Genomic DNA, 12669 nt, shown 5'->3' with positions numbered 1-12669 from the left:
TAATTTTACCCAATGACCTAATTCCTTCAGAAGAAGAAGAAAACAAAACACTTTGTGGGGCTAGTATAAATCTCTTTCTAAATAATCTGAAATACAGCCCAATAAAGAGTGACTTCTAATTATAACGCATTAGATCAAAGGATATAAAACGGCGCTAACTGATCTACCAAAACAAAAGGAAATCTTAGCATTAGACTCGATTTCAAAGATTCATCAAAAAACATTAAGAACTACAGATAAATTAACCATTACAAAATTGAAGTGAATAAAAATAATTTGACACATGGAATAGGACTGATACTTCTTAATTGAACATCAGTGTTATTTATTTTTAGTTGAACATACTTGTCCCTTCTCACGCAATCATTTTTTCCTTAGTTCAGAAAGTTATGTGATTAGATGAAAAGGTAAAAAGACATCTCATTTAAGAACTAAGTATTTACAATGTAATCATTCACCAAACACATGTACGCAATCACAATCACAGATACGAATACAAAAGGAAACTTTAATAGCTACAGTAAGTGAAAGAACAGTTTGTTCCCTTCAATTACCCGACATAAGACATCAGCAAAATTCCATTAAAATGAGGCAGGCTATCAGTAAATAGAAGTAAGAACTCTTAATTATTGTCAAAGTCTAGTAAATCTTTATAGCTTGAATTTGGAAGTTCAACCTTGAAGGGAAATGAAGCAACATTCTAGAAAGAGATGAAATCAGAAGAGGCTATTGTCATTAGGAAAGGTTTGGGGGATTTAAATGTCACAATAAACACAAGAAACAGGTAAATTTATTCCTTAAAGCTAGAAAATTAAATGAAATTTAAAAACTAAACCAATGCCACCATCCTACCTCCAACCTGAAAACAATCCAACCTCCCAAGGAAACAGACTGATTTAACTTTAGAAATCCACAATCCATTTTAATTGGTTTCACTTTGATTGGGTATTGCAGGCTGTCTTCTATAATATCAGCATCCAATAAGCTATGATACTACTGGTAATTGTACCATCCCAATGTCTATCCATCTAACTGCCAGTCTACACCCAATGCCCGTTTCATCTGAGTTTCACAAGACCAGGATAGAGCAGTATGAGGCAGAGTCAAAAGACAATTAGACAAAGGAAAATAATCTTAATGAAGGTCACATCAGTTTTCAATCCTACCCTCAGTATTTTTTTCCCCCACCAGCACATTGTAGTTTCTGGTTGGATGATACACCCCTTTCTCATCTGTTACAGAATTCACCATACAGATAGACTCAATTACAGCTCAATAACAGATAAAGAAAGCCAACAATATATATTTTTGCCATTGAAAAATTGTACAGTTCACGACCATTCACAATCACACCCGTTCTGTTACTTCCAGGAAAGTATTATTATGGTACAGTCTAGTCTCTGAAAGAGTCAGTGAGGTAACACAGTTGAAAGACTAAATATGATCTTAAAAGGTCTAAACAGAATAAATTAGGCACACATTTTCAGCCTTATCCTAATATCACAAATTCAATAGTCACATAAGTATTTGATGCATTACATCAAAAACCAAAACATTTTCCTTTTGATAGACATTTTCCCTTGATGAGTTTACAGTCCAAACATTAAACGTTGTATAATTCTCCCTTAACATCCGCTGCTAGTCTTGGCTTCCTTAAATCACTCTGATCCTACCCTAGAGCCAACTGAGGAACATGCTGACACCGCAGCAAAAGCAGCTAAATATTTCTCCACTTACGCAGAGCAGCAGCCAATGCTATTTAAGTAAAGGACTAAATTACAATAAATAGTTTGGGAACACAAAATATATTTATTGTTCTGTCTACCTCTAGAGAAACTTTTGTTGCTGTTGCCATGGAGGTTGTGAGGCAGGAAAGAAAATTCTGTTTAAATTAAAAGCTTTGAACGGTTGATAATGGAGAATGACTTTTCATTAACAAGTCTTTACCTGTTAATCAGTAGTGCTATGATTAGTTCACTTTCAGATTGCTCTTATTTATTAAATGAGGACATGGAACAAAAAAGCCTGTCAGTGTTCTTTATTACAGAGCATTTATTCTAAGCATTAGAATAAATAAAAGGTATACATTTTCTAGCTCTCTTTGGATTACTGTTCTACTTTGGATCCAATGAAGTCGAAAATAAGGACTTCCAGTAATAGCTACACAACTTCGGATAAAACTTCTGCATTCTTTATTTAGAAATATAATAGAAGTAAATGTATTTAGTTCATCTGTTCAGAACAATCAGTCGCTGAAAGATTTTTTCATAAATATCATACATTTTTTTCATGTGCGTATGAACTTGCATCTCATATTTAGAATATTATTGATTAAAATAATTGCCTCCCTCCTTAGCTTCTTACATGACAGGTCATGGATATCACTATTGTTGAATATATTTTCATATACAAGCTATATTGAAATAAAAAAGGTCCGCAGAAACTTTTATCAGAGTTTTGCTCTGCTGATGCAGATACGTTTTCAGGTGATCCAAGTCACAAAGTTTTGCTACCAAGTTCTCAGATTCTTCAATAAGTTACTTAGCCAGGACCAAAACATTCCCCACCGCAAACCATAAATAACATTATTTTTCTATTATGTTTACTATCTAAAGGCAGGTTGAGAGTTAAAACTCTTAGTGCTTGTCAAACGGGATGAAGTCTGCAACACAAAGGTGCTTATTATGTGATTATTGTAATGCAACAGTCAAGCAACAGTCCGGCCAGCAAACAGGGAGAAAGAGTTTTGACAGAACATTTGGAATAAAAAAAAAAAAAAAAAAAAAATAAAAGTATGGCATCTTAAGCACGGATAATCTTGTAACTGTAAAGCAACATCCAAGAGGATGTTATTCAGGAGACATTAAAGTAGTCTACAGCTTTGCCTCCCACACACCCAAGAGAACATAGAGAGTGAGTAGTCAAGAGTCATTCATTAATGGCCTTGTAAAATTGGTACATTTTGCAAGCACAGTCATTCATTTTTCCATATTTTAGGAAAATGGACTATTAGACAGTATTACTGAAGTTTTCCAGAAGGAAGACACAGTGTCACGGTTTTTAAAAAGCATACAGCTTTCTCAAGCAGGAAAGAGGTTCAAAGTTTTCTAGTCTATCCTGTTATAGACACTCCTGTCAATACTTCTGTTAATGACCAAAGCACCTAGATCACTAATAACAATAATTAATCTGATTAACCCAGTTAGCCACTGCTGCACTGTGACAATATTTACTTCTACTCAGGGGACAACAGCAAACATCAGTTTCACATTTAACAGAGATTAGGTGAAATCCAAAATAAGCAAGTAGATGCAAAGTTACGCACTTCATTTTTGGTATTATATATTCATAAGTAATCAACACATTAAGTAGAAATTCTTTTAACTCCACAAAAAAGAAAAATCCATCTCTCATTGAAATCTGGAGTGCCCAATAATCACAATACATCTGTGTAACTGTCACTGCCAGCTCACCGATTTCACATCTCCTCTGGTTTGACAGTTCTTATTAATATTTTTTACTCAGGTTCGTTGTGCAGGTTCAAGGGTTTTTTTGTTAAGGTGAAAATTTAGTAGAGGTGAAAAACTTAAAGAAAAAACCTGCCTATTATTCTAGTTATAAAGCCACACCCAAACACTGTATTTACGAAGGAAGCCATAACACTTCCAAATGTCCCTTGACACATGAAAGGGAGAAAGCGTGATGGCTTTTCAGAGACATACTGCCGCAATGTCACTCCAAACCAGGATTCATTTGCTTTCCACCTCATTGCCAGAACACTATCCTTTGATGTTCTCCTCTCTACAGACCATGCTGTCCTTTTCAGACTCCTGTGTTTCATGATTCATCAGACACAAATTTTACTGAGAGTCTCTAATGTCTTTTTTCAAATGGGCTGTACTTTTCCATGGTCTCCCAAATACCACAGATACTTTTTTTTTTACTGTAACAAAATGATGAAATAGAGAACGTCTCTGAACATGTCCAACAAATGTGCCAACAACTGCTACCTAGCTTTCCCAAAAAGAGTTAATGAGGGGGTCCACCACAGACTAGTAAAATACATAATACAGAAGATACTGCAAATACTCAAATGTATTTTCATGAAAATTTTAAATATGCTAGTGTAACATTTTCTAAGTTACCCTAAGCTGCATGTATCCTGCCTAGCACAAGTTCCAAAAAGCGGCAAATAGGATTTCCCTGTTTTTTGTAATAAACACAAGCACACATATTGCAAGAGTGAAGTCTTCATTCAATGGAGAAATACTTAATATTTTCAAAAAAAAAACACACCAAAAAATCCAAAATATTCCAGAACTTCAATCCTCCTTAAAATCAGGTTGTATTAGATGTTGGACATTCATCAACATTTGCACAGCAAATACATAATTTGTGTAATGGAGAAATAGATACTAAACAAAGTTCATTCTTCAATGATCTAGCCCCTCCACCTCTCCAACCTGTGGGTGGGGAGGTGAAGTCTTTTAACCAAACATCTTGAATCAAACACCAAAATTCCCTTTGCACCCTCCCCCTGAAAAAAATCACCACACAAAACCAACAAAAAATAACACTCAAACATTCACTGATTAAACAACTTTACTTGCAATACTTGCCCTGGTTCTGTGGTAGCATGGAGCACATTAGTATTCTCACAAAGAACAAGTGATAGGATGTGAGGAAATGGTGTCAAGTTGCACCAGGGGAGGTTTAGATTGGATATAAGGAAAAATTTCTTCACAGAAAGGGTTGTCAGGCATTGGAACAGGCTGCCCAGGACAGTGGTGGAGTCACCATCCCTGGAGGGGTTTAAAAGATGCATAGATGAGGTTCTTAGGGACCTAGTTTAGTAACAGTGTTGAGTTAGCAGGTGGACTTCATGATCTTGAGGGTCTCTTCCAATCAAAATGATTCTATGATTCCATAATATTTGGAGTGAGAATATACACTACCACAAGTCACAACACTAGGATGGAAATGCAAGTTTCCATATGACAACACAGAAGCATTCTTGCCTGAGCTGGAAGAAAGGTCTGTCCACATGAAATAACACTCAACAGCTCCAAGACTTATTTACTAGCAGAGGACAGTGGAATATAAGGGATTACCCATGGCTGGTGGTAGATTTACGGTTGTACATACTGGTCACTCTTTTGGTGCTAGAGAGCAGCCTGTCCAAGTCTGAGTGATGGTTTGTGCCCTGCAGGAGCTATGACTTCAGATTCTACACATGCACACAATCCATAATAAAACTCTTAGTGACAGCTAGGCAGGTAGATAACCATAGTTGTGTTATCACACCAAGTGACTTTTCCTAAGGAGAAGATAGTAACTTCACCTTTGATCACTACTCCAATTTTAATGCCAGTTGTGTCAGACACCCCACTGTCACACAGGCAACTACTTTAACGCCACACCAAGAGATAAACAGGACACAAATAGACAGGCTTTTTTCTTCAAAGAGAATAAAAGCACCACACTCTACTGCAATGTAAGGCAGATGAAGTCATCATTGTCCTGGCATTTTTAAACCTCATGGTGAAGTTAGAATGTTATTTTTTTCCACAGTGCTTTTAGCTTAAATAGCTCAGAACCATCCAGCATCAACGTTCGAGGTGTTCCTGTCAGTGCCACTAGGCTGTGTATACCCAGTAGCTTACCAGATTCCCTTCGTTTAGGAACCAAGGCCAAGCAATTGATTTGTGAGGCAGCGGCATGGTTGGGTGGGGTAGAGCTGAGAAATCCTGATATGTCTGAAGCCACCACCTCCTGCTCCCCTTCACACTCCTAATTATCCATTACAATTTCTCTTCCACTCAATCCTGAGGAGGTCTGACACTGTCATTAATACTGGTGGGTTTAGGTTTTACGTCTTCATAATACAAGGGGAAGCCAGAGCCAACATTGGGGGAGAGGGAGTTCACAGGCTGATAGGGACCAGAGACTCCCAAACAAACTCCATATCACTGACTTGCTCCTGTTACATGATGCTGTCACAGAATTTAATGGGGAACAAGTGGAGGGGGTGGAAAGTGAGTAAATTTCATTCTTGGTGCTTATTTCCACTGAGGTAAACACAGAATTACTTCAAAATGTGTGTATGAACTCTTCTTAAGTCAGACATTAAGTCACAGCCACAGATTCTCAAGAATATGTAGGTGCTACCACCCTTGACTGCAGTTGAACAAACTATGTAAACAATTCTGAAGATGTGGTGTTTCAGAATACCATGATACAATAGAAAATACTAAAATTTTCTCCTTTGAGTATCATACCAGATTCTGATGTACTTATTCAAAGCATATTTTTAAAAAGTCTGACAAAAATTTGATGTCCTTGAACTAGTATGGAAGAACCATTGAAAGTAAATCCTCATATTTAAATAATTGGTCAGGTTATTACTTCAAACAAACATGTTCCCATTTACCTAAGAATTCATGTCACAAATTACAACATCAGGTTCAGCTTATAGGGTAGCATTAAGACTTGAGTTACTTGTGAAGAATTACCACGTCCTTGGAAAGCACAGAAATTCTCTGTACACACAGTAAAGTAACAGTATATAGAGGTGCCACTTGGCATTATTCACTGAAGTCTGAATTTAGTCGTAACAAGCACCGATTCTTACTGAAAGGCTTTGGAAAGCTTAGGCACAGATTTATACTGTCATTTGACAAAGTTTCGATAGCTTTTGTAAGAGCAGTGCCTTGCAAATGCAGATGTAGCTGCAGACATCTGTTAGCTAAACAACGCTGAGGTGCATGTAATTCCATCCTACAAGGCAATGATCTGGAAAACCTCAAAGCGTGACACATTAAGTTCAAGAAACCATTTCAGGGACCCTGACTCCTCTCCCTTATCATCTGTAGCACATGTTTACTATTTATGGCTCATCACCAGCACACACAATCACTTATATTCCAAATGTTCAGGGAGCTCTGTAGCTGAGGAATAAAGTACATTAATATTCTGAACTATCTGGAGACATCCAAACTTGGAAACGCTCATGACTTTGTACTGCAATGCTTGGATGCCTTTGACACACCATGCTAACCTAAGTCCCTCCTAACAAGTGCCGCTTGCATACATAAAGCAATATTGATTCAGCTGTGCACAGCTGTTTATACAGCCTTTCAGGAGCACGGTAGCTTCAAACACTCCTGCAGACATTAGACCATGCCTTCCTAAGAGAGGTTTAGTGGTTGTCAGTGAGGCTTGACTTAATGATGCACGCTGCACCAAAGACTGTATTTAATTAACTTCTTTGGTTGGCCTCACAGACCTGTTTTTTTACAATCTGATCTTGTCTGCATGAACCCTGTTATGATTTCATGCTGGAAGGAGGCTCGCAGCCACAACATCTTTCATAAATAAAACTGCCCTGATTTATAAAGGCTCTGTTGATAAGAAGCAAAGATATTTCACAGTATCCACACATGGATGAAATACAGTACAAAGCTTCTTTCTGAAGCAAAATATCTGGAGAATAAACCTAAGGGAAAGAATGCCATCCTTCTAAACAAGCAGTTGAAACAGTTTATAAAGGGAGGAATGAGGACAATAAGGGATGGTTAGTTTGGCATGAATGCTTTTATCTACACCACATGGCATCTTTCCCAGTGGCACCACCAGAATCCAACAGCGTCATTTCATGAGGATAAAAACTACTCTTTGCCTTCCTGCTTTCAGGAGCCCATTTGTTTAAACCTTCCAACAAGGAACCTATGTCAGTTAATATTTTACATTAACTGCTTTACTTATCACTTAAAATGCAAAAGAGAACATGACATATTCCCACATATCCAGAAGTACTAACTTTAATATATGAACACACAGTGCATTCTAGAACAAAGGAAGGATTGCTGTCTCAGAGATACTCTAAAAATTCCTTCTTGATGTTTCTTTTTTTTTTTTCCTTTTCATACCAACACATTCTAGGCATAATGGTTAAGAAAAAATACACACATAGGAAATTCTAACCCAGACAGCAAAACCTCCATGAACATGTGAGTGTCATAACCCTCTTTACCTACAGCTGTGTGTCATTACACATACCTTATTTCATATTCTACTCCTTTTATTATTCTTTTCCTTTCTATATATCTTGCTGAATTAAGATGTCTTTATTTGCTTCCTGTGGTATCTGCAGTAGCTTATCAACACTTACTGGGGAGCAAGCACTTAAAATCTTATAGAATGCCAGATTATTTTCTCTCAGGGTCTGCAGCTCGTAAGCATTTCCACCTTTCATACCAATTTTTTCAGCTGCAAGCTTTCAAGCTTCAAACATTTTAGATGGGTGAAAATATCAGTTCCTCCAACTGTAAAATAGAGGTAATGACATAGCAGAAGTAAAATAAATGACACCTAAGCCACTTTACCCTGCGAAGTTCTAGCATTGCAAAGGAAAAGTCCAGAAAAAATCATTTGGTCTTTTTACCTGGTTTATCCTTATGCCATTAAAGTAAACATGAAACAATATGTTCCTTTTTAACCACTTGATGAGTCAGTGCAGCTCAGGAAACTGATAAAAGGTTTATGAAAATAAATTAATATTGCATGCATGCTGCTGGAGCTATTAAACAAACATAAGCGAGAACACATCACTGAAGCCAAGAGAGACCTTTATATGATGAGGGAAAGTGGCAGAAAAGTCAACAATCATTATTACAGCCGGTCTTTGCCCTGCAAAATGGTGTATGACCTAAACAGATGCATGCAATGCAACTGAAACAGTTATGCTGTTTATATCAGATTTTATAACTGTATTATATTGCTTTTAACAATCAGATTTCTTTTTAAGATACCTTTTTTACTCATACACATGAACATTTATCAGAATCTTTCAGGCACTTAACCTCTTCAAAATAAATGAGAAGGACAGATTAGGTTTTTTTAAATTATGAAACAGCTCAGCTATTGGCATTTTGCTTATCCTTTTACAAGTCTAATGCACAACAAGTACTTCGAGTCTCCAGCTGATGACATGACATGAAATAGCAAATACTCTGATTTATGTCCTCAATAGGCAAACCAAGTTTCATTTTTGAAAATGCAATCAATTCAGGTCCTTGGCTGGAGGCTGAGGAACGATCAAAACTATGAGCCTTCCTGCAAGAGTCAGACTCAGACCTGCACATCACAGCTCCTTCAAAGATGCTGCCCAAAGTAGCTGCTCTTTCTTACCCACATCCCCACTGTCCTTCAGAAATATGCGCTTGTGCGACAACAAAGGAGGCAAACCTTGCCATGACCTTGCAATATGCAGAGTAAGCTCTGCTCCTGAGCACAGTGACCTCCACAGACTCCAGTTCCTGAGCTTTCAATCCAGCAAAGCCTTTGTGTTTTAATATATCAGGATTTCAGAGATACAGTTGAACCAGAAGTGGTTTGAACAGGAAAAATAGGAAGGACTGCTCAGAAGCAAGTGGCCCTCTTCTTTTCTGGTACATATATAAAGTAAATTTTGATGGCATTTCAGTACTTCAAAGTATGATCTTTCAAAGATTCTGTTAATTTTCCTCAAGAAGAGCATATTTTTACTTGCATAAAGGACAGCATTTAAAATCTACTCTAGACAACATTTGCTGTGACCTTAAACCCAGTGACAGAATTCCTGCATATACTTTTTACTTAAGATCAGACATTATGATCAACTGGTTTATTTATTACTGACCTTTAAGTTACCGTTATGCCAAAATAAGTAGGCCTACAGAAGAGGTCCTTTCTGAATTCAAAGATACAATTTCCAGAGTTTAATTCTGCACTCTAATGAAAGTCATGCTGGGTTTTTTAAAACTGTGTTTCAATTAAGCAAACAGGTGGAGCAAGAAGCTATAAAGTAACCTTTATAGGAACATCTTCATTGAAGATTTTGGCTTTCAAAGAACACACAAACTCCCATGATATACTTGTCTGCCAGATATAACCGTGGCCTGTCATAAAACACCATTAAATGTTTAAGACTACAGCTGGGCACTGAAGATCACTGGTAGTCAGCAAAACACATCACTGTAGAAAATACCCCTTCCCTCATGGAATGTATCAATGAAGAAGTTTTGCACATTATTCAAATGACACTTTTACAAAATAATTACCTTTGGAGATGTTAACAAACGTACTGTTTATAAACTCTTTTAGTCCCTGCCAACTCCTCAACCATATTTCTGTCTTTTATTCCCTCTCGTTCATGCATTTGCCTGACATTCAACAATACCAGAAGTTTAATTTTATTAATGTCCAAATTTAACAAACATTTAAGGTGAAATGAAGTTTATTAAAAACCCATATAATTGTCTCCCATGTTCGATAGAAAACAAAACTACTACTTTATGCCATACACACTCGCAAAGAGAAACTTCATATAAAAATAGTGTGGTTTTTTTTAAAACTTAAAATTGTAGATCTATATATTTTATAACAGTAATTGCTTCAAAACATCTCTCTCTAAACCGGTCCATCCTTCATCAGGATTTGAATTATTTCATATAGCACATTAACAAACTTTGACTATGGTCAGAAAAAGTCTTTCCTACTATTCCATTAGACTTATTCATACATTTGTGTTGACCTTTTTTGACTTACTGAAAAGAAATTGTGAAGGAGAGTAGGAAAAAGCTCCTTCTATAGAGTTCAAGTAAATGGAAGCAGCATAATCAAGAACAATAGCAGTCTCCATTTTAGACCTTCTTTCATATTTAAATAAATAACAACCTTTTCAAGAAAATTCTACCTATAATTGTTCAATATCAACCTCTAAAAAGATGAGCAACCTGAAGGTAAAACTTATTTTTACCCCGTATTAAGACAAATTAAATGTTAGCATATTTCACTGTGTTTAATTTAATTACAATCTGTTTCTCATAAAAGGAGGTGATCTTGTTCAAGGCTGAACGAGGATTTATACATTTTTAAAATCTCTTAATTTTCCCCCAACTGCTGACCAGATAGTCATACCCAGTACTGTCTTTTTCTTTCCTCTCCTCATTTTTATATAGATTGTGCTTATTGAATTGATCACACAGCAATTACACAGCGGAGGACAGAGTAGTCAGCAAACAAAACATTGAAGACTTACCATTTACACAGACTTCAAAAGATTTGCAAAGGTCATCCTCAAACAGGCAGCCTAAAAACACAACAGAAAGGTGAAAATTAATGCAGGTTTCAAACTGTGGATAATTAGTGCCGACTGAAGACCTCTCAGGCTATTAACTACTCAGCAAGAGTCAGATGTTTCGTTGGCCTTCAGAGTCTGAAGAGGGCAGTGCAGAAAGCCAAGAAGAGGGAAACAGGTCTCGTTAGATGGCACTTCTTACTAACTGGATATGTGCAGAATAACCTTTAATATTTTTCTTCCCCCAAATTCCTCTGAGGGTTCAGTTTCCTCCATGCATGTGTCTCCTAGTTAGTAGTTAGAAGGACTTTGTGTTGTCTCCGTTTTAAATACATTATTATACAACAGCACAGTACTGCAGCACAAAACACATACACCAAGAAATCCAGAGTTTCCTGAAGATATTTTTACTGTGATCAGACAAGCCTAGGAATCAGATACAAACTGCTTAGATTAGGCTTGGATTTAGTAACTGCAACCACAGACCATGCCTAGATCCTCAGGAGCATTAACTCTGGAAAGAGTCTTTAAGCCATCCATACCAACACCGTGATACCTCCACAGACAGCTGACAAATTGGTACCAGTCCGTGAAAAATATCCTAGGGGTTTCTTGTTTGGGTGGGTTTTGATGTTGTTGTTTTTCCCTTAAAGCACGAAATTTGCTCTAAAAAAATGGTGCTTTATGGGCCTGTGCTATGGCAGCCCCACATCTCACTCTAGAAACTGCATCCAGGTTGGCAATTCCAGCTCATCAACTTCAATTTTATTTAATCTGTGAAGCTGTGTATTCTGTTGCCAGTATCACCTAGGTAGGGAGACATTAGTTTTTCTTCCCTTTATCTTCAAATGAAATGAACTCATGCTGATGCCCGTGAGGGCAGCAGTGAAGTGTGCAAGATGTGCCTCTGCTCCCGTCACTCCACACCAGGGGATGGAAGCAAGGACCAAGTACAGAAGCAGCGTGAAATATTGTGCTACTGTTAATGGTGTGCACTCCAGTCATCTAACCAGTAGTTTCTTTACTTGGCTTTCTGAGAAAGAAAGAGTTAGGACTGGATAAAGTCCAAGGAACAAGGCTGGATTTTGAACACAGAAACTGCCCTGGGGAAGACATTTTCACAATTAAGCCTTTTAACTTCTCTGGGAAGTACCTTAGGTTTAGAAATGGGCACAGGGAGTCACAGAAATCAAGCAATCTTGAGCAGTTCCATGCTATGCACCAAAAAACAGCCAGGAACTTCACCCCATCTAAACACAGGAGTAAATCTTCTCCCCTAGTCATGCCTATCTCCACAGAGGCATAGAGTCCAAGCATCACTATTCATCAGAGAGCCAAATGGATTAAGTAGCCTGTTCTTAACAGAAAAACTGAAAGGCTCAAGAGTCTCTGCCTATGAATTACCCGAGTCCTAACTCTACTAAAAGAGAAGTTCAGGGGAATAGAGTGACTTATGTGTGCCCACATAGCCTTTCAGCAGGTAACTGTATTAGCACATCATTAAGCCTGAACTAATAGACTGTGTCTCTCAGTAGGATTTATTAGTGCAG

General features: G+C 37.3%; 1 protein-coding gene across 1 annotated transcript in view; it reads right to left on the bottom strand.

Moving 5' to 3' along the window:
• The window catches only part of PTPRN2 (protein tyrosine phosphatase receptor type N2), a 651416-nt gene that overhangs the window by 573978 nt on the left and 64769 nt on the right, over positions 1 to 12669 (bottom strand). The window contains 1 exon segment of the mRNA XM_065830742.2: positions 11081 to 11131. Coding sequence (XP_065686814.1) covers positions 11081 to 11131 — 51 coding nt within the window.

The sequence above is a fragment of the Patagioenas fasciata genome, chromosome 2 (assembly GCF_037038585.1).
Source record: "Patagioenas fasciata isolate bPatFas1 chromosome 2, bPatFas1.hap1, whole genome shotgun sequence".
Taxonomy (NCBI): Eukaryota; Metazoa; Chordata; class Aves; order Columbiformes; family Columbidae; genus Patagioenas; species Patagioenas fasciata.
The sequence above is the reverse complement of the archived record's forward strand: the minus strand, read 5'-3'. Positions and strand labels throughout refer to the sequence as shown.